At 51.6% G+C, this 20,370-nt stretch overlaps 2 protein-coding genes and 1 long non-coding RNA gene across 8 annotated transcripts in view; 2 read left to right on the forward strand and 1 right to left on the reverse strand.

Annotated features, from left to right (window-relative positions):
- ZFP28 (ZFP28 zinc finger protein) lies at nucleotides 1–14,437 on the forward strand. Of its 3 annotated transcripts, XM_081512198.1 has the most exons (10): nucleotides 56–354; nucleotides 764–858; nucleotides 933–989; nucleotides 3,483–3,644; nucleotides 5,426–5,552; nucleotides 5,647–5,742; nucleotides 7,264–7,427; nucleotides 8,134–8,245; nucleotides 8,531–8,629; nucleotides 10,377–14,437. In XM_081512198.1, the coding sequence occupies exons 5-10, from the start codon at nucleotides 5,519–5,521 to the stop codon at nucleotides 12,080–12,082; spliced, it is 2,211 nt and encodes a 736-aa protein (XP_081368324.1). In that variant the 5' UTR covers nucleotides 56–354; nucleotides 764–858; nucleotides 933–989; nucleotides 3,483–3,644; nucleotides 5,426–5,518; the 3' UTR covers nucleotides 12,083–14,437. The 3 variants fall into 3 exon arrangements, with proteins under 3 accessions (XP_081368323.1, XP_081368322.1, XP_081368324.1); XM_081512197.1 differs by lacking the exon at nucleotides 3,483–3,644 and having other exon boundaries at nucleotides 1–354; XM_081512196.1 differs by lacking the exons at nucleotides 933–989; nucleotides 3,483–3,644 and having other exon boundaries at nucleotides 1–354.
- On the reverse strand, nucleotides 4,401–8,264 carry LOC145514480 (uncharacterized). The gene is made up of 4 exons (XR_014060176.1): nucleotides 5,888–8,264; nucleotides 5,639–5,706; nucleotides 5,319–5,503; nucleotides 4,401–5,082 (listed from the first exon to the last, which is right to left on the reverse strand). It is a non-coding gene; the product is annotated as an uncharacterized LOC145514480 (long non-coding RNA).
- Nucleotides 13,389–20,370, forward strand: part of LOC145514428 (uncharacterized) — a 14,710-nt gene continuing 7,728 nt past the window's right edge. Inside the window, exons 1-2 of one of the 4 annotated variants that reach the window (XM_081512199.1) lie at nucleotides 13,389–16,303; nucleotides 16,580–16,818. The gene's annotated coding sequence lies outside the window, so the exon portion shown is untranslated. Of the gene's footprint in view, nucleotides 16,819–20,370 lie in introns of all 4 variants that reach the window. The other 3 variants (XM_081512202.1, XM_081512201.1, XM_081512200.1) reach the window with 3 other exon arrangements.

Genomic DNA, 20,370 nt, shown 5'->3' on the forward strand with positions numbered 1-20,370 from the left:
GCCCCCTTCCGGCGGCGGCGCGCGGCCCGGTTCCCAGCGGGCCCGGCGGGGCGGTGGGCTCGGCTGCCGGCCGCGCGCGGGGCGGGGTGGGGCCGGCCGGCGGCGGGGCGCGCTCGGCGGGCCGTGTGCGCGCGCGCGGCGGCGACATGCGGGGGGCGGTGAGCGCGGGGGCCCGCGGCCTGGGGTCGCCGTCGCGGCGGGGCGCTCCCCGCACCAAGCCCAGGGCGGGCCGAGGCCGGAGCGCGGGGACCCCGGTCGCCTTCGCCCGCGCTGCCCCGGGAAGGCCGCGCTCAAGGAGTGGCCCCACGTCTAAGGGCCGGCGAGGAGCGGCGAGCACGGGACCTGAGGACAGAGGTGAGGGTGGCGGGTGACCGGGCGAGCGGACGGGACGAACCCATCCTCTCAGCGTGAGGGGAGCGTGGGGTCCGGGGCTCAGGTGCTGGTGAATGGCGTCCCTGGGCTGTGGAGGGTGGGGCCATCCAAAGCTTGGAAGCTCAGCCTGAGCGCGTCGGTCAGGGTCCCCCTCACCCGACACCCCTCTTTCAGTGCTCCCAGAAACCGCCCTCCGCACCGTGCCTGCCCCTCGTAGGCTAGTGACCTTATTCCGGCTGCCCCTTCAAAATGGGTCCCTGGCCGTTCATGCTGGAGCATTTGACTCTCCACCTGTTGAATCCGTTTCGTATTTGTGGCCGTCGTTTAAGACTCAGCAGGAAGGGAGCCAGGTGGAGACCTGGCCTCTAGCTGCTGCTTTCTCTTCCCCCAGCTCTGCCTTCCAGGGACACGGCCGCCCTCCGGGGGGAGAGGAGGCCCAAGCAGGAGGCGGCCGGGACAGGAATTGAACGGCAAGCCACGTCCCAGGTGAGGGGGCGTTCCCTCTTCTCTCTGAAGGCAAGCTTGCTTTTCAGGACTTAATAACGTTTATTTTCTTTTAGAAGTTTTCAGTGTAAGAGACCTGTCGGGGGAGCTGATTCCCATTTGCCCACATTCTGGTGAGTGGTGGGCCACAGGGGCCGCCCAGGGCCTCCCTCCCTGCTTCCTCTCCGTGTCTTTCTGTTCTTTGTTGGTCACTGAAGGAGTGAGTCAGCCCCTCCCTAGAGCGGAAAGGTGCTCTTCAGCACAGACAGGACAGCCCCTTGTGTTGAACCTGGTTTGTCTGATGTTCTCTTTGAGCCAGCCCCTGGAGAGACGGATGGCTGAGCTCTGGCCCCTGCTCCCTGGGCGCTCACAGCCAGTTAGTGGAAAGTCGTGGGAGCATCCAGGATTCTGAGTGTGAGTTCTAGGATGGGGAGAGTGGGCTGGAGGAGCTCTTGGCGTCTCGGCGCCTGTCGGGGAGGGTGGGGAGGTGATGAGCCCCGTGTTTTTCAGTTTTTTCCTTTGACTCTGCTTGGGTCTTCACCGCAGCGTACGGACTTTCTCTGGTCACAGTGTGAGGGCGTCTGGTGATGGCACGCAGGCTGTCTAGTTGCTGAGTTGCCCTGGGGCATGTGGGATCTTCGTTCCCCGACCAGGGATCGAACCCGCGTCTTCTGCAGTGCTAGGCGGATTCCTAAGCGCTGGATCACCAGGGAAGTCCAAGGCCTCCTGTATTGCAGGACGAGGAGCGGTTTGGCAGCCAGAAGAGGGAAGGGCAGCCCTGGTGCAGTGTGTAAGGCTGTCTTTTCCCCGCTTGGTTGTGTTGCTGGTTAGAATGCTGATGAATCGTTTGTCTCTGTCCACTGTGTCTCCTACTTATGCCATCGCCAGCTCATCCGTGTATGAGCCAGGTTCAGTCGCCCAGTGAGCTCCTTCCACATTACCAAAGGCGGTGCTCAGGTCTTGGTCTTTCTTGACTGTTGTTGGCATCTGAGGTCGTTCAGGGGTTGGCAGGCTGTCACTGTAAAGGGCCAGGTAGTAAATACTTCGGGCTCCGCAGGCTGTGAGGTCTCTGCTGCAGCTGTTCCCCTCTGCTTTCTAGAAGCAGCCACAGACCATATGTAAGTGATTGACAGAAACTTTATTGACAAAAACGGGTGACGGTCACCCCTGAGAGAGCTCACACGGGCCCTCCCACCTTCCTGACTTCTCTGCTGCCACAGCTCTTCATCGTCCTGAGCTGCAGCTGTCGCTGGGACTCCGGGCCCTGTACTTGGCTCTCTGTTCTTATCTGTCTGCCCGCCTTCCCCTGGGAAGGTCCGTCGGTTCCTGCCTCTTCTCATCTGTACAGACTAGCCACGCGCCGGCTTCTCCCAGTCCACCTTTCCAGCCCAGTCCTCTCTCTGAACTCCAGGCCTCGGTGTCCAACCGTGTGTCCAGTAGGGAGCTCACAGCGGACCCATCCAGCCCCAGGCTCCTGGGGTCCTCCCATAAACCAGCCCCTAACCACAGCCTGTCTCTGTCGGTCTGCGGCAGCTTCATACCGCCAGTAACTCAGGCCAAAGCTGGCGTCATTCCTTGTCTTCCGTCCTGGCCTCACCTCCCGTATTTGGGTATTTGGTCCATCGGCAAATCCTGTCAGCGCTCTTTTCACGTTGTGCCCACAGTCTGACGGCTGTCACCCGCCCCTGCACCACCGCCTCGGTCCTCGTTATCTTACCGTCAGCCACTTCAGCTCATGCTCCCCATGGTCCCTGCCCAGCGCCGCAGCCAGAGAAGTTTGTGCTGTCAAGGTTTGCTCAGATGCTCCTGTGGCTGACAGGCCCCCCGCTACCTGGCCCCACCTCTGACATGGACCACACTCCCCCGTCACTCCCTTTGCCTTCTCAAAAGTTGTCTTCTCCTTTTCCCGATTGATTGCGCTGTCTAAAGTCTCAGGACCTCCCACCCGAATTCCTCACATCCCTCTTCTTTGCTTTACTTGTTAAAGACTCTTAGCACTTTTCAGCATTCCGCATACTTAATTTATATGCTTTTCTCTTGTCTGATTGTCTTACCACAAAGTACATCTGACACAGGCGGGAGTTTTCAGTAGTTTTGCCCCAGTGCCTGATGCAGCAAATATATGGTGGATGAATGTGTGAACGTAGTCTTATTAAAGTGCTCTTGGAAGCCAATGTTTCACTGTTTAATATAGTGTCACCATAATAACTTTTATACTTAGAATATGTCTCTGATTATTTCCTGTGAGTATATTCCCAGAAGTTTTTCTTACCTTGAGAATTAAAGTTCACAAAACTTACATGAAAGCAAAATACTTTAAAAATTACATGTGGGGGGAATAGCAGTATGGCCTCAAAAGCTAGAATTCTAGTTTTTACTTCTTTACTAAAAAAGTAAATGTCACCAAAATAATTTATTACAAACTTTTCATTTGTGCACTTGAAAAATTACCTGAATTGAACAGCAACAAAAGAACCCCTCTCTTTAATGTATTTTTTATATAAGATGTCACTTTCTACTCATCTTTTCCTGTAAAACATCAGCGCGGTATTTTTCTGTGAGGATAAGCTTGCTCTGTAGTTTTTATCTGTTTGTTGTTGAAGTCCATCTCATCTTTATTATGACAGCGCTAAGGCACGGATCACATTCTTACGTGAGGTACAGATTCTATAGCTGTGCGTTTGCTCTCGGTATGGTGTGACTCTGTGAAACCCCTTTGAAAATCTCTGCATCTGTATGATGGCAAGAGGGATGAGAAGAGGACCTGCGCCTTCTCGCCGTGTCCTCACGTGAGGAAGGGGCTGGGGGGCGCTCTGGGGCCTCGTCTGTAAGGACACTCATCCCATTCGTGGGGGCGGGGGTGGTTTCCCACGGTCCCTGTCTCCAAATAACACCATCACACGGGGCGTTGGGATCTCGGTGTGTAGGGTAGGACAGAAACATGCAGACGGAGAACTAACCACAAAGTCGTTAGTTCTGTGGACGAGGAGCGTCTGTAGAAAGTGGGAAACAGCTTCGGAGGATGAGCACTCTGTGACATGGGGCCCCTCTGGAACGTGGACTTAGAGAGGTGGGGAAGGGACGTTTCTTATCAAGGGAAAAAAAACGAAGCCAGAAAAGCCCAGTTGCCATGTACAAGAAAATATTTGAACTTAACGGCCCCCCAAATTCCAATTTTACCAATGACAAAGTAGTGACAGATGCTAGAAAAACAGGCAACATTTTCTCTGGCTCCAGCTTAAAAAGTTACTATAAAGATGCAGTAAAGATACAGTAATTTGTATACAATTGATATGTTACATATACTATATATGTTTTGCTTCATTTAGTCAGGAATATCTGAAAGCTGTTTGAATATCAGGGAAAAAAATAAGCGTAAGGCTTGCCAGCCAAGGAGCAGAAAGAGTTAGAATGGAGGATTGGAATCTGCAAAAACCCGTCTTTTAGAACTGGGTCAGAAAAGAAGCAGAAAAGTAGCCCCTGTCTGAGCACCTGTGCCTTTGAACGCAATTGAAAATATCTGCCAAAAAATGTCTGCATTGAAATGTTTTGTTTCTAAACCACTTTATTGAGGCAAGATTGACACATGGTTACCCATTTTTAATATGTACAACTCAGTGACTATGAGGATAAGCATACACTCGCAGAGCCCTTGTAACCCATCTTTACGCAGTTTGGTTAAAGATGTCTTCAAAGTTTGTGCGGGTTAAAGAACATGTGATTTGTTTCCAGTAAAACAATATCAGCCTTCAAGTGGAAAGGTTGGGCGTTAGTCAGTGTCACCAGTGTTTTTGAAGCACCTCACATTCTGAGTGCCATGCTCATGACGTGGGCCACGTGGGTTTATTTCCCCATTCTTTTTTCTCTTTTTTCCCCCGGAGAGGAAGAAGGACTTGTTATTACCGGCAGGAAGTCAGAACACGGGATTTTTCCCAAGGCCTGTCTCTGTGTCCCCGTTCTTGCGCTGATCCAGACCACTTGACTGTCCTCACGGTAGAAGATGCCCTGGTACCAGTTGTGCGTGGGACAGCTCAGCCTCTGTCGTGTATTGTTTGAAGTGACCTCCCGTACTCGCTTGTGTGCCCCTGTCACCTGCACAAATTTGTCCCTTAAGTCCAAGGGTAGGGGCGCTCTCTTTCTCTTTGGAGTTTATGGCTGAATGAGGCCCTGCCATTGACTGGATTTCCACGTTATCGGATATTACTCTCGACACATATAACCTCCTACCTAAAGTGAAGAGGAGGTAACGCTTAGCCCCCGTGTTGGTCTGTGAGGGCTGCCGCAACAGAACTCCATGGGGTGGGCAGCTTCAGCGACACAGGGATTTTTCGCAGTTCTGGGGACCAGACGTTCGAGACCGACGGGTCAGCGGAGGTGCTTTCCCCCGAGGTCTCCCTCTGCGCCCACCACCCCTGGTTCCTTCCTCCTCTTACAAGAGCGCGGGTCCGTGTGACTGCACGCACCTCCTGATCACCTCTCTGAAGGCCCCGGTTCCAAGTCCCATCACGTTCTGGGGGCGGAGGGGGCGGTGTGAGCTCTGGCCCAGCGCGCACGCGGTCGTGTCTCCCAGAGCCCAGTGACGTTCGGCGACGTGGCGGTGGAGTTCTCCGGGGAGGAGTGGGCCTGGCTGGACTCGGCCCAGAGGAGCCTATACCGGAGCGTGATGCTGGAGAACTACAGGAACCTGGCCTCGCTGGGTAAGGGCCTCCGCCCGCCCCCTCACTGCCCACCCCGCCCACCCCCAGGACGGACCTGTGCGTGACCGCATGCGCTGATTTCTTACCTATTTAGGGCTTTGCATGTCTAAGCCTGAGGTGATCTCCTCGTTGGAACAGAGGAAGGAGCCCTGGGCTGTGAAGAGAAAGTCGACCAGAGGCAGGTGCCCAGGTGAGCATGGGGGGTGGGGGGAGCCCAGGGCTCCGCACCTTCGGCTGCCTGGGACCACCATCAGACTTCTGAACTGCCCCCGCCTCTCCTCTCCACCTGCGCTCCCCCGCCCCCCACGTCACCCTGGTCCGCTCTCTGGACTCACCTGTCCCCAGCTCCTTCTTTGACCTTCCGTCACTCAGACTTATGCAGTCATCTCTGCTCTTTGCAGGGCTGATGCTGGTGTAGTTCTGTGTTATTTCTCTTTAATGAAATGACTTGCACGTAGGGCCTTCCTCTGACTGATTTTCACTGTGTCAGCTTTGAGTGAGGCCGCAGGTGCTGGCTGGGAAGTCAAGGGTGAGCCGTTAGAGAAGTCACCCTCCTGTGGGCAAGATGACACGTCTCTGTGCACAGAAGCGCGGCAGAAAGGGCTGTCAAGTGTAAATAGGGACTCAGGAGGAAGAAAAAGTTTCATTCTCAGTTTCAAGGCAGGAGCATAGAGCCTGAGGAGAAGGGTGAGAAGGAGAGGACAGGTCGGTAGGTCTGGAGGCGATCTGGGCTGGGCCGTGATCAGTCTGGGCTTTGGGTGGATGTCTGTGTGCAGACCGGCTACGCAGGCAGGCTACTGGCTCTCAGGAGAGGACTCCGATCCTGATTTGATGGGACGTTCTTGCAGATGTTGTGCTGGTGTTTAACCACAGGGAGTGCGGAGATTTCAGTCACAGCATTATTTCCAGGACATCAGGTTAATCACAAGGACTCAGAAGTACAGATTCCTCGTGGTGGGTCCCGTAATAGGAGTTGAGAATCTTGTAAGACCCCTTTGTTCAAACCATACTTCGGAAGAAACTTGATATCCACGGGATAGCTGTCAACTGCAAGGACTCCCAGGGTCATCGTACACCCAGGAGAACTGAACGGTGTTTCGGGGGAAAGTTTTTCTCTTATCATCAAACTCAGTGGCTTTCTCTGAGCTAGTTTCCTGAGGCAACTAGTTTTTTTCCCCTTCTGTTGATACTTGCTCTCTAGCTGAGATTCTAGTTGATTTTGAAGACTTGGCACATACAGCCAGGATCTGAACATTGGTTAGTTAGCATCGTAATAATTTTTTTTAACGTTTACATTATTAGAAAAGAGTAAGAGAAGAAATCTTTGCTAAATAAAATGGAGAAAGATTCAAAGAGAGACTTAATAAATGTTTCCTTCTCTGACCTCTGCCCGCTCTTTGTTCCGGCCACATTTCATCTTACATTTAAATCTCCGTGAACGCTCTCATCTCCGCACTTTGGTCTCTTTCTCTGGTCTCCTGACAAAAGTATAACATGCAGCAGTTGCTCAACATCTCGGTGTGAAAACTCACACGGTGTGTAGTAGTATTAAAGCCACACAGGTTCGGGATTGGAAGGCCCACCGGTCATGTAGAAAGCTTTCAAAACGATATGTGTTTTCTGAGAATCTTTTTCCATCTGGTTCCATTTGGGAAAATGTCTTCATACGAACATGTAGTAAAAGAGATACCTTCTTAAAACTATCCTTTAGACTCGCAGACTCTGCTGAAGACCCGGGAGTTGCCTTCAGAGAAGAACCTCAGTGAAGAGGCATTGTCCCGGGAGGTGCGCACGGAGAGACTCCTGGAGCGCGGCCCGGAGTGCACCGTCCTCGGGGAAGGCTGGGCTTACGCCGCTGTGTGTGAGGGGCAGCCGGTGAGTCAGGCACAAGCAGAAAACCAGCAGGAAGCAGAGTTTGTGGGATTCCAGAGGCTTCCTTGCTTCAGCAGGACAGGGCGGGTGGAAGACACAGTCTCCTTCACAAAGAAATGCAGCCTGGGAGAGCCGTCTTGTCTACAGCAAGTGTGGGTGGATTTCTGCTTGAATCCAGGACTTCTTAACACAGAGTGTCCCCACAGGAGCGCGCCTGCAGTCAGACACGCACGAGGGGGAGCCCTGGGCCCCAGCGAGTGTACAGACGTGTTCAGTCAGGATCGGTGCACGTGTCCTGGGTGGGAGAGAGCTTTGAGCAGGGTCTCAGCCCTTGTTTGCCGTCAGGGATCTCGTGCCGGAGGAAACCCTCGGCAGGATTAAGTGAGCCCCATGGGTCGGGTGCGGAAGCCTCCAGCGAGCGCTAGACAGCCCACACCCTGCGGACATTCATTCTCCCCCACCACCATGGAGAGCTGCAAGCTCTCCATGGAAGAAACAGTTCCCCCAATTTTTCAATCCTCCCCCCACCACCCCCAGCCTGAAACTTAAACGGCGTCACCATCTCCGTCGTTACATGACGGGGATCACTCAGAACTCGTGAGAGTTCTTGGTACCCAGTGCCTCTCATGGCGTGTGGACCCAGCCACCCCAGAGCCATGTCAGGTTCACAAACGTGGCTCGGTGCAAACACGTGTCTGTGCCGTTTCAGGGCTTGGTGGCCGTCACGGATGTGGCCTTAGACGTCTCCCCGCGGCCAGATGCAGGTGCGGGGAGTTTGTGTAGGAGCGTGGTGTGGGAGGACCGCCGTCCGGGGACAGGAGGTAAGGCCCTGCCTCCCCCAGAACTGGATCTTCAGAGGCCCCCGTGCTCATTCCTCGGTTGTGAATTGTATTTGTGGGGGGCCAGCAGGGGGACCTGCCTTCTAAAGTGTGGGTTGAAATCTTATTTCCACTTCTTAAGAGTGTGACGTTTGTAGAGTTGAAAGTTCATCCACTTTTCTTCCTGGGCCTTCCTGTAGTAAAACACTCTTCCATCAAAGCCAGGGAGCTGGTTGCGCGTCCGAGAACGCCCAGGGTGTGACAGACCTCGTGTCTTTTCCCGTGCAGGACGCTGTGTGTCTGAGCCCGCCCCAGTCTCTTTGCTGCAGCGCAGGAAGGCGCCCTGGACAGTGAACGCAGGGCTGGTCAGAGTTCCGACCTCATCAGGTGAGCGCAGGCGGCCGGGCGGGGATGCCTCTGCGGGGGGGCCGGGCGTGGTGTCCCCAGGGGGGCCCCGTTTCTGTGCTTGTTTAGTAATCCTTGTTTCCATCCGTGAACACGTTCTTCAGTCTTCTGTCCGTGAACACAGGATGTCCCTCCATTCACCTAGATGTTCTCAATCTTGTTAATCAACGTTGGGACTTTTCAGTGTGCAGTCTAGCACCTTTTTAGGTAATTTTATTCCTGAATAATTTATTCTTTCAGTGCTATATTTCATGGACTTATTTTCATAGTTCCTTTTCAGACTGCTCATTCCTAGTGTATGGAAATACAGCTGATTTGTGTGTGCTGATCCTGTATTCTGCAGTTTTGGTGACTTGATATATTAGCTCTTATACTTTTCTTATAGATTGTTTAGGGTTTTCAAATATGAGATTATATCGTCTGCAAATACAGTTTTATCTCTTCCTTTCTAACTTGGATGCCTTTTATTTCTATGTCTCCTTGCTCTGGCTGGAACTTCGCAGGCATCCTTGTCTTGTCACTGACCTAAGAAGGAAAGTTTTCAGTGTTTATGTGGCATTTTTAAAAAGTGCTTTTATTTTCCCTTTTTAAAGATCATCTTTTCCCAGACAGCTGACTCTCTGCGTCATCTCTCTCCCCAACACGACTTTCACGTCCATATATTTATTGCAATATAACTGCTTGCACAGTTTTTGGTTCATGCTAAGTGATTTAGCAAAAGGATTTCAGGTATATTCACTCCTTCCTGCAAGTTTATAGTCTTAGATAAGACTTATACTTGTTGTGAGATATGTTAGAGGTAATCAGATATAATGTCAGCACTCACTGTTTTTATAAAAGTAGTCTCTCCGGAATGACAAATTACATTGCAAGGCCCTGTCCATTAATAAAGGGCCAGAGAGGAATCGAGGGTTCTGTCTGGCTTGTGGCAGCAGACAGGTCAATGTAAAGTGGTTTCTACCTGACTGCCGGGCTCCAGCCATCAGCAGACTCTGCTCAAATCAATCAAATGAGATACAGTTGACAGAAACACCATTTCTGGTTGTACAGGGGTTGCTAGGTTTTCAGGCCTCCTAATGAATGCTCAATGGTAAAGAACCCATCTGCAGTGCAGGAGACAAGGGTTTGATCCCCGGGTTGGAAAGATCCCCTGAAGAAGGGAATGGCACCCCACTCCAGGAATCATGCCTGGAGAATCCCCTGGACAGAGGAGCCTGGCAGGCCACAGTCCTTGGGGTCACAGAGAGTCGGACACGACTGAGTGGCTGAACCAGAGCAGTGAATGTTACGGGAAATGCTGACCTTCTGTGCTTGGCCCACTCCTTGGAACAGCGTCTGTGACGCGATGATTGCCCGCTGTCGATGCACAGCTGGGGGAGAGGGCCGGGGGTAGGGGACAAGCGTCACAGCCTGCATTTTAGGTGGTGTGCCTACAGAACAGTTTTCCAGCTCCTCATGCTTCTGATGTGTGACCGGTTCCACAGATGTTTAATTTATTTAAACTTTTTCTGTTCACCTCTCCTGGGTTCCTGTGTGCATCTGGTCTGGAGTCACCTTCCATACTCCAGACTGCACTTCCCCGTGTTCCTGAGGTGCACGGTTTAGTGGTTCCTTTAGGGTTTCATTCCCCAGTGAGTTTCCCCACAGCTTCCCTTTCAGCAGATTCCTCTTTCCCCGCATACGATAAAGGAAATGTTTGTTGCTTGTTTATCTCCTTGGTATCTTTCAGGCCAGCAGTCTATACAGGAGCCCCAGGAGTTACCTCCAAAGCAGAGTTCCTTTGCTGAAGTGGTGACAGACAGAACTTCAGACGCTAACGCAGAGCTTCCCACTCTCAGCGGAGGCTGGGGTGCCGAGGGTCTGTTTGCAAGGAAGCTGGCAGGTCAGGAGACAAGACTTGGGCCGGAGGCAGTCGCTGTTGACAAAACCCGCTCTGAGGAGAGGGAGTGTCCGTATAACAGACCAGGAAGGTGGTTCCGCCTGGACGTCTCAGAAGAGCGAGTCCACCGCCGCGACTCGGCCAAGAAAGCTTTGCCCCCGAACTCCGTGCTGATAAAACATGCGGGAATCTACGCAGGGAAAAAACTCTTCAGATGTCACGAATGCAAGAAAACCTTCACCCAGAGCTCGTCCCTCACCGTCCACCAGAGGATCCACACGGGCGAGAAGCCCTACAAGTGTACGGAGTGCGGCAAGGCCTTCAGCGACGGCTCGTCCTTCGCCCGCCACCAGCGGTGCCACACGGGCACGAAGCCCTACGAGTGCCTGGACTGCGGGAAGGCCTTCATCCAGAACACGTCGCTCGTCCGCCACTGGCGCTACTACCATACCGGGGAGAAGCCCTTCGACTGCCTGGACTGCGGGAAAGCCTTCAGCGACCACATCGGGCTGAACCAGCACCGGCGCATCCACACCGGCGAGAAGCCCTACAAGTGCGAGGCCTGCGGCAAGTCCTTCCGCTACGGCTCGTCGCTGACCGTGCACCAGCGCATCCACACCGGCGAGAAGCCCTACGCCTGCGAGGTGTGTCGCAAGGCCTTCAGCCACCACGCCTCCCTGACGCAGCACCAGCGGGTGCACTCGGGGGAGAAGCCCTTCCAGTGCAAAGAGTGCGGGAAGGCCTTCAGGCAGAACATCCACCTGGCCAGCCACCTGCGGATCCACACCGGGGAGAAGCCCTTCGAGTGCGCGGACTGCGGCAAGGCCTTCAGCATCAGCTCGCAGCTGGCCACCCACCAGCGGATCCACACCGGGGAGAAGCCGTACGCCTGCAAAGTGTGCGGGAAGGCCTTCACCCAGAAGGCCCACCTGGCGCAGCATCAGAAGACCCACACGGGGGAGAAGCCCTATGAGTGCAAGGAGTGCGGCAAAGCCTTCAGCCAGACCACGCACCTGGTCCAGCACCAGCGCGTCCACACCGGGGAGAAGCCGTACAAGTGCCTGCAGTGCGGGAAGGCCTTTGGCGACAACTCCTCCTGCACCCAGCACCAGAGGCTTCACACGGGCCAGAGGCCCTACGGCTGCATGGAGTGCGGGAAGGCCTTCAAGACCAAGTCGTCCCTCATCTGCCACCGCAGGAGCCACACCGGCGAGAAACCCTACGAGTGCAGCGCCTGCGGCAAGGCCTTCAGCCACCGGCAGTCCCTGAGCGTCCACCAGAGGATCCACTCCGGGAAGAAGCCCTACGAGTGCAAGGAGTGCCGGAAGACCTTCATCCAGATCGGCCACCTCAATCAGCACAAGCGTGTGCACTCGGGGGAGAGGCCGCACGGCCCCAGGAGGAGCCGCAGGGCCTTCCGGCAGGGCTCGCACTTTGCACACGGGAGGACGCGCCCGGGAGAGGCGCCCGCGCACCCCGCTCCCGCGGCCAGCCCCGCGGACGTCTTACCCAAGTTCCTCTGGAGCCCGCCCGCACTGCCGTCCCTGCCGTCCTGAGACGCCGCTCTGCAGGCCGCCGGCGGCCGCGGTTCAAACCCGCCTCCCTCTTCCTCGAGTACTGTGCCCTTCTTGTCCTGTTTCTTCTTCAGGTTGCCGGTTGAAGCGAACGCAGAATTCGTTTACTCCTCACGTAAAAACCCGTGATCGACCCTTCAGATCGGTGAATATGTAAGATGTATGTAGCCCGAGGAGTGGTCCATACTAAGGGTTTAGGAATGTGCAGTCTTCCTAAAACATTATTTTTGAACACGGAAGAGTTACCATTGGCAACTGAGGAAAACGATGCCCGGAAGGAAGCTAAGAGAAGCCGGCTTTTGGATCAGGAATGGGCAATTCAAGACAGTCAGCGAGGCTTTTCGGTTTTGGTTTAAAACTCAATTCCATAATGTTGAGTTAGTATTGGGGCTTTACATTTATCTGCCTGTGTGAGGTGCTGTGACCTTGTTGATAACAGAATTACTTTACATTCAGCAAGACTTGATCATTTAAAGTCACCGGGGCTTATGAGTGAATTTCATTAAACTCATGGAACCACTAACCTTCAGGCAAATTGATCTGGACTGTGTGACTCACTGCCTAAGTTTCACTGACTGTTCGAACAGCCCATGGCCTAATTTATAAAAATCAGTTTAACGGAGGAACAAGTGAAAAGAATAATAGTTTATGACAACATGAAAATTACATGAAATTTACATTTCGGAGTCGGTAAATAGAGCCCGATTGGCTCACAGCCGCGGCTCACATTACGGTTGCACACTGCCTGGGGCAGCCTTCAGGCCACAATAGCAGAGCTGAGGAGCTGCAGCAGAGACACTATCATCTGCAAAACCTCAAATATCTACTTACTATCCTCATGTGGCAAAAGCCTGCCAACTCCCGCTCCCGTACAGAGAAAAAAAAAGTATACAAAAGGTTCTAATTATTTCTCTGAGAATGATAGAACTCTCCCATCAAAAACAAGAAAAACTGCAAAGCAATTTGTGAATAGAGGTGAAAGGACATTATTAAAGCATCAAACAATAGGAAATATGAGGAAATAATGTCCACAAAAGGAGAAATACGATATTTTTCTAGATGAAATAATACCATTAAAATGTTTGTAAATTGCTGTTCATAACAGGGTCCCAGTAGGATATGTTTGCTCTGACAGTTTTAGTGGAAAACACAGAAGGATGATTTGTCAGATATAGCAGGACATTTAAAAAATGTTTTGGTTTATAGTCAGATTGGCTTCCCTGGGTATAAAGAATCCACCTGCCAATGCAGGTGATGCAGGTTCATACCCTGAGTGGGAAAGATCCCCTGGAGAAGGAAATGGCAACCCACTCCAGTATCTTGCCTGGAGAATCCCACAGACAGGGGAGCCTGGTGGGCTACAGTCCATGGGGTCCCAAAGAGTCAGATGCAACTTAGCCACTAAACAACAACGTGTAACTAAGATTAGGTTTTCATCATTGGGGAAATGATGTTTTAACAGTGAGTTATCCACTCTCCGAAAAAACATACCTAGACCTTACAAAGAAATATGAGACAATTGTATTTAGCAGCTCTAATTATGAAATAAATGGCATCCCACTCCAGTATTCTTGCCTGGAGAATCCCGTGGACAGAGAGCCTGGCAGGCTACAGTCCATGAGGTCGCAAGAGGCGGACACGACTTAGTGACTAAACCACCACCACCACACACAGAAAGGAGAAAGGCTTTACTAAGTAGGACATGGAGCCCTGGAAGACATGAAGACAGTAAGCCAGCCCATACAAAGATTTAAATCAGCTTTGGCATGGCAGAAGGTGCCAAAAAGATGGAATAGACAACTGGCAGAAAATAATGCATATGAATAAATGTGTCATTTAAGAACAGAGCTGTGACACATACAAAGCAGGGAAATGGGTGTGTCATGCTCGAAGAACTCGAATGAAGAACACGTGTTAGCTTCTTAAGCCCATTGGTCAGGAAGTTACAAATTTAGTACAAATCTTGGCTCTAATGGGTTGAAATCTTACCTGGTTAATATGCCGTACCTGTATCAGTGTGGAAAGCAGGAGGCTGGGCATCATTACCTGTGTCGGTATCTGCTCTGGTTTGGAGTAGCACTGTGGCATGACCTGTCCACTTTATAAACGTGCGTTGCTTTTGAAACAGTAACTCTAGATCTAGGAGTTTCATTCCACTGGAATAAATATATAAGTATAAATAATGTTTATTGCAAAGTTTTAATTACAACACAGATTGATGAAATTGTGGTTATTCAATACAGTATTGTGCAGTTAGTAGAAAGATGAAATTCTGTGTTTGCTCCTATGGAGTATTGTCGTACACAATATATTAAATGAAATATGTGATTTGCAGAACCTTATGTGTAAAATGATCTTGTAGTCATATAGAGTCAAAATATTTAATATATGTGTGTGTGCATGTGTGTCTATATATGAGTTGGCTAAAAAGTTGATTCAGGTTTTCCGTGTTAAAACCCAAATTAAGTTTTTGACCAACCCTATATGTGTATTTTTTCAGTATATATATTGAAGTCTGTTTTTGTCTTTAACACACGTTAGCTCTTCGTTGGCACTTTGTCTTTCTTCATTTTGTATTGTTCTGTTGGACAGTACAACAAGCCAGATTTTTCATTCTTTGTATTTTGATTGGAGACTCGGGGCCGATATTCGGCTTCATATATGGGTTTCCCTTGTGGCTCAACTGGTAAAGAATCCGCCTGCAATGAGGGAGACTTGGGTTCGATCCCTGGGTTGGGAAGATCCCCTGGAGAAGGGAAAGGCTACCCAATCCAGTATTCTGGCCTGGAGAATTCCATGGACTGTATAGTCCATGGGGTCGCAATGAGTTGGGACACGACTGAGCGACTTTCACTTTCATGGGCCATAAGGGATGTTGTCTTTTAGTTCACTCTTCATTTTGATTGGCTCGTCCCCTCCTTGTACTAGCTGTTAAGGATGTGTGGAATATCACTCCTGGACTGCGAATAGGTGGAACTGAGTCAACCTTTGGAAGCAATCTAAAGATTTCTGCATCTTGACCTATCTGATGCATTAAAATGATTCCTGCTTCTCCACATCCTAGTTTTGTTAAGTTCTTTAAATCTTCAAGGCCCCTGGTATCCTTCCAATACTGTAACTTCGAAGTTGAAGTCATCTTTTATTCTCATGTAGAAATTGGTACTAGAGGGTGATTCTCAGAACTACAGAGAAGCTGTGTATTGAGGACTGGTTGAAAGAGACCAAAAGAGAAACGAAATCCCGTGTTTTATTAGGGAGGAATAGTCATGATACAGCAGGATCACAAGCCCACTGCGCACAGGGGCTGGAGAGCTCTTAGCAAAAACTAACTGCTATGAGAAATGCTGGCTCCAAGGGTAAATGTGATGCTCTTTTTCAAGTGAATTAGATGATTCAAGTGAACCGTCAGTTCTTCGACCCGTGCAGGCCAAGTCGCTTCCGTCGTGTCCGAATCTATGCGACCCTACGGACTGTGGCCTGCCAGGCTCCTCTGTCCATGGGATTCTCCAGGCAAGAATACTGGAGTGGGTTGCCCCACGGGATCTTACCAATCCACGGATCCAACCGGTGTCTCTTAAGCCTCCTGCGTTGGTAGGCGGGTTCTTTACCACTAGCGCCCCTGGGAAGCCCTCTTCAATCTGCAGACCTTTGGAAACCACCTGCCCCCTCTTGCCCCCGATCCCAGCCACCACATGTGTACACACTGTCATAAAGCACCAGGGGAAGTCTGGAACCTCCCATCTCGTTCTATCCTGGAGGCTCCGCCCACTGGCAGGACGTCCCTCTGGCTCCGTCGGCCTGCGCGCCCCGCGCACCCTGCGACCCCGCCCACTCTCGGCCGCCGCTCCCCGGGTCTCGGCCGCCTGAGCCTGCGGCTGCGCCTGCGCGCGGCGAGCCGGGAGAGGCTCCCAGAAGCCCCCGGGACTCCGCGGGCTGCCCGGAGGGAGCCGGCACTTCGAGGGCCCAGAGGCGGGGCGGCACGGCCTCGAGACCGCTGCACCCCGGAACGGGAGGCGCCCAGAGGGGACCGAGGGCGGCGGTCACCAGGCGCCCCTGCCTTAGCAGCCTGGTCGGCCGACTTCAAGAAGCCGGCGTCCCTGTTGGGACTACGCTTCCCAGGGGCCCGTGCGCTGTGAGGACGCGCCCACTTCGGCGAGGGCTCGGAGCCGGGGCCGAGCGAGTGTGGCCGGTTCGGAGGAGAAGGTCCGGGCCGGGTGGCGACCGCTGCTGAGCCGGGCCCCGGGGAGGCGCCCGGGGGCCGCGTTTCGGCCTGCGCGCGGGAGGGCGGGAGTCGTGACCGTGCGCGCGTGACCTGGCGACCGTGACCGACTGCGCGTGGAGGGTGTGACCGAGCGGAGGCGGCGGGTGCGCGTGTGAATGGGGGTGTGTGCGGGGGTGAGATGCGACTGGCGGGCCGCGGAGGAGGCTGCTGTGTGACTGGGGTTCGTGTGCTGCGCGCGTCTCTGCCCGTCCCAGCAGCGTGCACTGGAACGAATGAAGGGTTTGACGTGGCCGAGAGCTGGAAACACCCCCGGAGGAGACCTCCCCACTCCAGTCCACCCGCCCTGCTCCCCCGCCGAGAGTTCGGTGTGGCCCAAAGCCCTGGCGTCTTGGGAACGTGCCCGGTCGGGGTGGCGCGGCTGAAGCCTTTCTTGCCTGCCCGCCTGGAGGATGTGGAAGTCGGGACACCAAACACGTCCACGGGCCTGAGTATGGAGGTAAGAGTGGAAATTGGGGTTCCAGGGTGCTGCTCGTGGGCTCAGGGGCTGGAGGATGATGGCCCTGGCCTCAGACTCTGGTGGGCGCAGGAGTTCAAAGATCTTGAACGGTCACCTAGGACTGGAGTATGGAGCTGAATTCAGGGAGGGGCCTTGACTTGCCCTCCCCTTACAGGTCTGTGTGGGTGTCTCCAAGGACCTAGGGGAGAGGGCATGCACGATTAGAACGTTAACTCTGAGGGCTCTGCTGCTCTTCAAGAAGGACCTCAGTATTTAACTTTTTAAAAATCTGTTAGTGTCAGAATATTTAGTTCAGTGCAGTCGCTCAATCGTGTCTGACTCTTTGCAACCCCAAGGACTGCAGCAGGCCAGGCTTTCCTGTCCATCACCAACTCCCGGACTTTACTCAAACTCATGTCCATTGAGTCGGTGATGCCATCCAACCATCTCATCCTCTGTCGTCCCCTTCTCCTCCCGCCTTCCATCTTTCCCAGCATCAGGGTCTTTTCCAGTGAGTCAGTTCTTGGCATCAGGTGGCCAAAGTATTGGAGTTTCAGCTTCAGCATCAGTCCTTCCAAAGAATATTCAGGACTGATTTCCTGTAGGATGGACTGGTTGGATCTCCTTGCAGTCCAAGGGACTCTCAAGAGTCTTCTCCAACACCACAGTTCAAAAGCATCAATTCTTCTGCGCTCAGCTTTCTTTATAGTCCAACTCTCACATCCATACACGACTACTGGAAAAACCATACCTTTGACTCGACGGACCATTGTTGGTAAAGTAATGTCTCTGCTTTTTAATATGCTGTCTAGGTTGGTCATAGTTTTTCTTCCAAGGAGCAAGCATCTTTTAATTTCATGGCTGCAGTCACCAGCTGCAGTGATTTTGGAGCCAAAAAAAGTAAAGTCTTTTCACTGTTTCCATTGTTTCCCATCTATTTGCCATGAAGTGATGGGACCAGATGCCATGATCTTAGTTTTCTGAATGTTGAATTTTAAGCCAACTTTTTCACTGTCCTCTTTCACTTTCATCAAGAGGCTCTTTAGTTCTTCACTTTCTGCCATAAGGGTGGTGTCATCTGCATATCTGAGGTTATTGATATTTCTCCTGACAATCGTGATTCCAGCTTGTGCTTCATCCAGTCCAGCATTTCGCATGATATACTCTACATATAAGTTAAACAAGCAGAGTGACTATACAGCCTTGATGTACTCCTTTCCTGATTTGGAACCAGTCTGTTGTTCCATGTCCAGTTCTAACTGTTGCTTCTTGACCTGCATACAGATTTCTCAGGAGGCAGGTCAGGAGGTCTGGTATTCCCATCTCTTTAAGAATTTTCCACAGTTTGTTGTGATCCACACAGTCAAAGACTTTGGCGTAGTCAGTAAAGCAAAAGTAGATATTTTTCGGGAACTCTTTTGCTTTTTCGATGATCCAACAGATGTTGGCAATTTGATCTCTTGTTCCTCTGCCTTTTCTAAATCCAGCTTCAACATCTGGAAGTTCACGGTTCACGTACTGTTGAAGCCTGGCTTGGAGAATTTTGAGCATTACTTTGCTGCGTGTGAGATGAGTGCAATTGTGCGGTAGTTTGAGCATTCCTTGGCATTGCCTTTCTTTGGGATTGGAATGAAACTGACCTTTTCCAGTCCTGTGGCCACTGCTGAGTTTTCCAAATTTGCTGGCGTAGTGAGTGCAGCACTTTGACAGCATCATCTTTTAGGATTTGAAATAGCTCAGCTGAAATTCCATCACCTCCGCTAGCTTTGTTCATAGTGATGCTTCCTAAGGCCCACTTGACTTCGCATTCCAGAATGTCTGGCTCTAGGTGAGTGATCACATCATTGCGGTTATCTGGGTCAGGAAGATCATTTTTGGATAGTTCTGTGTATTCTTGCCACCTCTTCTTAATATCTTCTGCTTCTATTAGGTCTGTACCATTTATGTCCTTTATTGTGCTCATCTTTGCATGAAATGTTCCCTTGGTATCTCTAATTTTATTGAAGAGATCTCTAGTCTTTCCCATTCTATTATTTTCCTCTATTTCTTTGCATTGATCCCTGAGGAAGGCTTTCTTATCTCTTCTTGCTATTCTTTGGAACTCTGCATTCAAATGGGTGTATCTTTCCTTTTCTCCTTAGCCTTTAGCTTCTCTTCTTTTCTCACTTATTTGTAAGGCCCCATCAACCATTTTGCCTTTTTGCATTTCTTTTTCCTGGGGATGGTCTTGATCACTGCCTCCTGTACAATGTCACGAACCTCCGTCCATAGTTCTTCAGGCACTCTGTCTATCAGATCTAATCCCCTGAGTCTATTTGTCACTTCCCCTGTATAATCGTAAGAGATTTGATACTCAGCCATAAAAAGGAACGCATTTGAATCAGTTCTATGAACCTGGGGCCTGTTATACAGAGTGAAGTGAGTCAGAAAGGAAAACAAATATTGTATATTAGCACATACATATGGAATCTAGAAAAATGGTACTGATGATCCTATTTGCGTGGTAGCAGTAGAGATGCAGACATAGAGAACAGACTTGTGGACACAGCTGGGGAAGGAGAGGGTGGGGAATTGAGAGAGCACCATGGAAGCATCTATATTACCATGTGTAAAATAGCTATCTAGTGGGAATTTGCTGTGTGATGCAGGGTACTCAAACCTGGTGGTCTAATGACCTAGAGGTGCGGTAGGAGGGAGGTTCAAGATGGAGAGGACACGTGTATACCTATAGCTGATTCATGCCGATGTATGTTAGACATCAAGACAACCTTGTAAAGCAATAATCCTCTAATTAAAAGGTAATGAATTAAAAAATGTGTTGGAGCCCTGTCCCATTTATCACTGGGATGAGACGTGGGAGGAGGGCGAGGCTCACAGCGTCGTCTGGAAGTGCTGAGGGACCCCAGCCTCTGCATGGCGCAGTCGCCTTTCAGTAGGTGGACGAAACTACTCCCCCCATGGCTGCCTGGCACGTCTCTGCTCCCAGCCGTGCCCCTTCACAAGCAGACTGAGTAAGGGGGGCGGGGGGCGGAGGAAGCACTGGCCCGAGCCTCATTGTTCCTCGCTTGATTTTCTGCCTGCAGTAATGGTAGCTAATGTCTGCTGAGTGCTTTCTCTAGGCCAGACATGGTTCAAAGACCTTTGGAGGCTATTAACACCAAACCTCAAAACAGTATGAGTGGAAGCTCTCTCATCGACTTTTTACAGATGAGGATACTGAAGCGTAGAAAGGACAAGTAATCACTAGTAAGCAGCGGGGCCAGGATTCACACCCAGGACAGGCTGGGTCTCGAGTCCCCCTCATACTGGGTCTCATCTGAGCCCCTCAGCAGCTGCTTGAGGCGATGTTCTTAACCTCTGACCGCTGAAGAAACTGACCCCGAGAGGACTGAATGATTCAAGAGCTCGGACCCCAAGGCCTCCGCTGCGCGGGTTTTTTTCCGTATACTTTCAGACTCAGCTTTTCTTATGTAAGATGAGGATGATGATATATACATCCTAAGACTGTTACAAGGATTAAGTGAGCTCCTACCTGTGAAGTACATGGGGTAG

This window comes from Giraffa tippelskirchi, chromosome 7, assembly GCF_054371585.1.
Source record: "Giraffa tippelskirchi isolate mGirTip1 chromosome 7, T2T-mGirTip1v1.2.pri, whole genome shotgun sequence".
Taxonomy (NCBI): domain Eukaryota; kingdom Metazoa; phylum Chordata; class Mammalia; order Artiodactyla; family Giraffidae; genus Giraffa; species Giraffa tippelskirchi.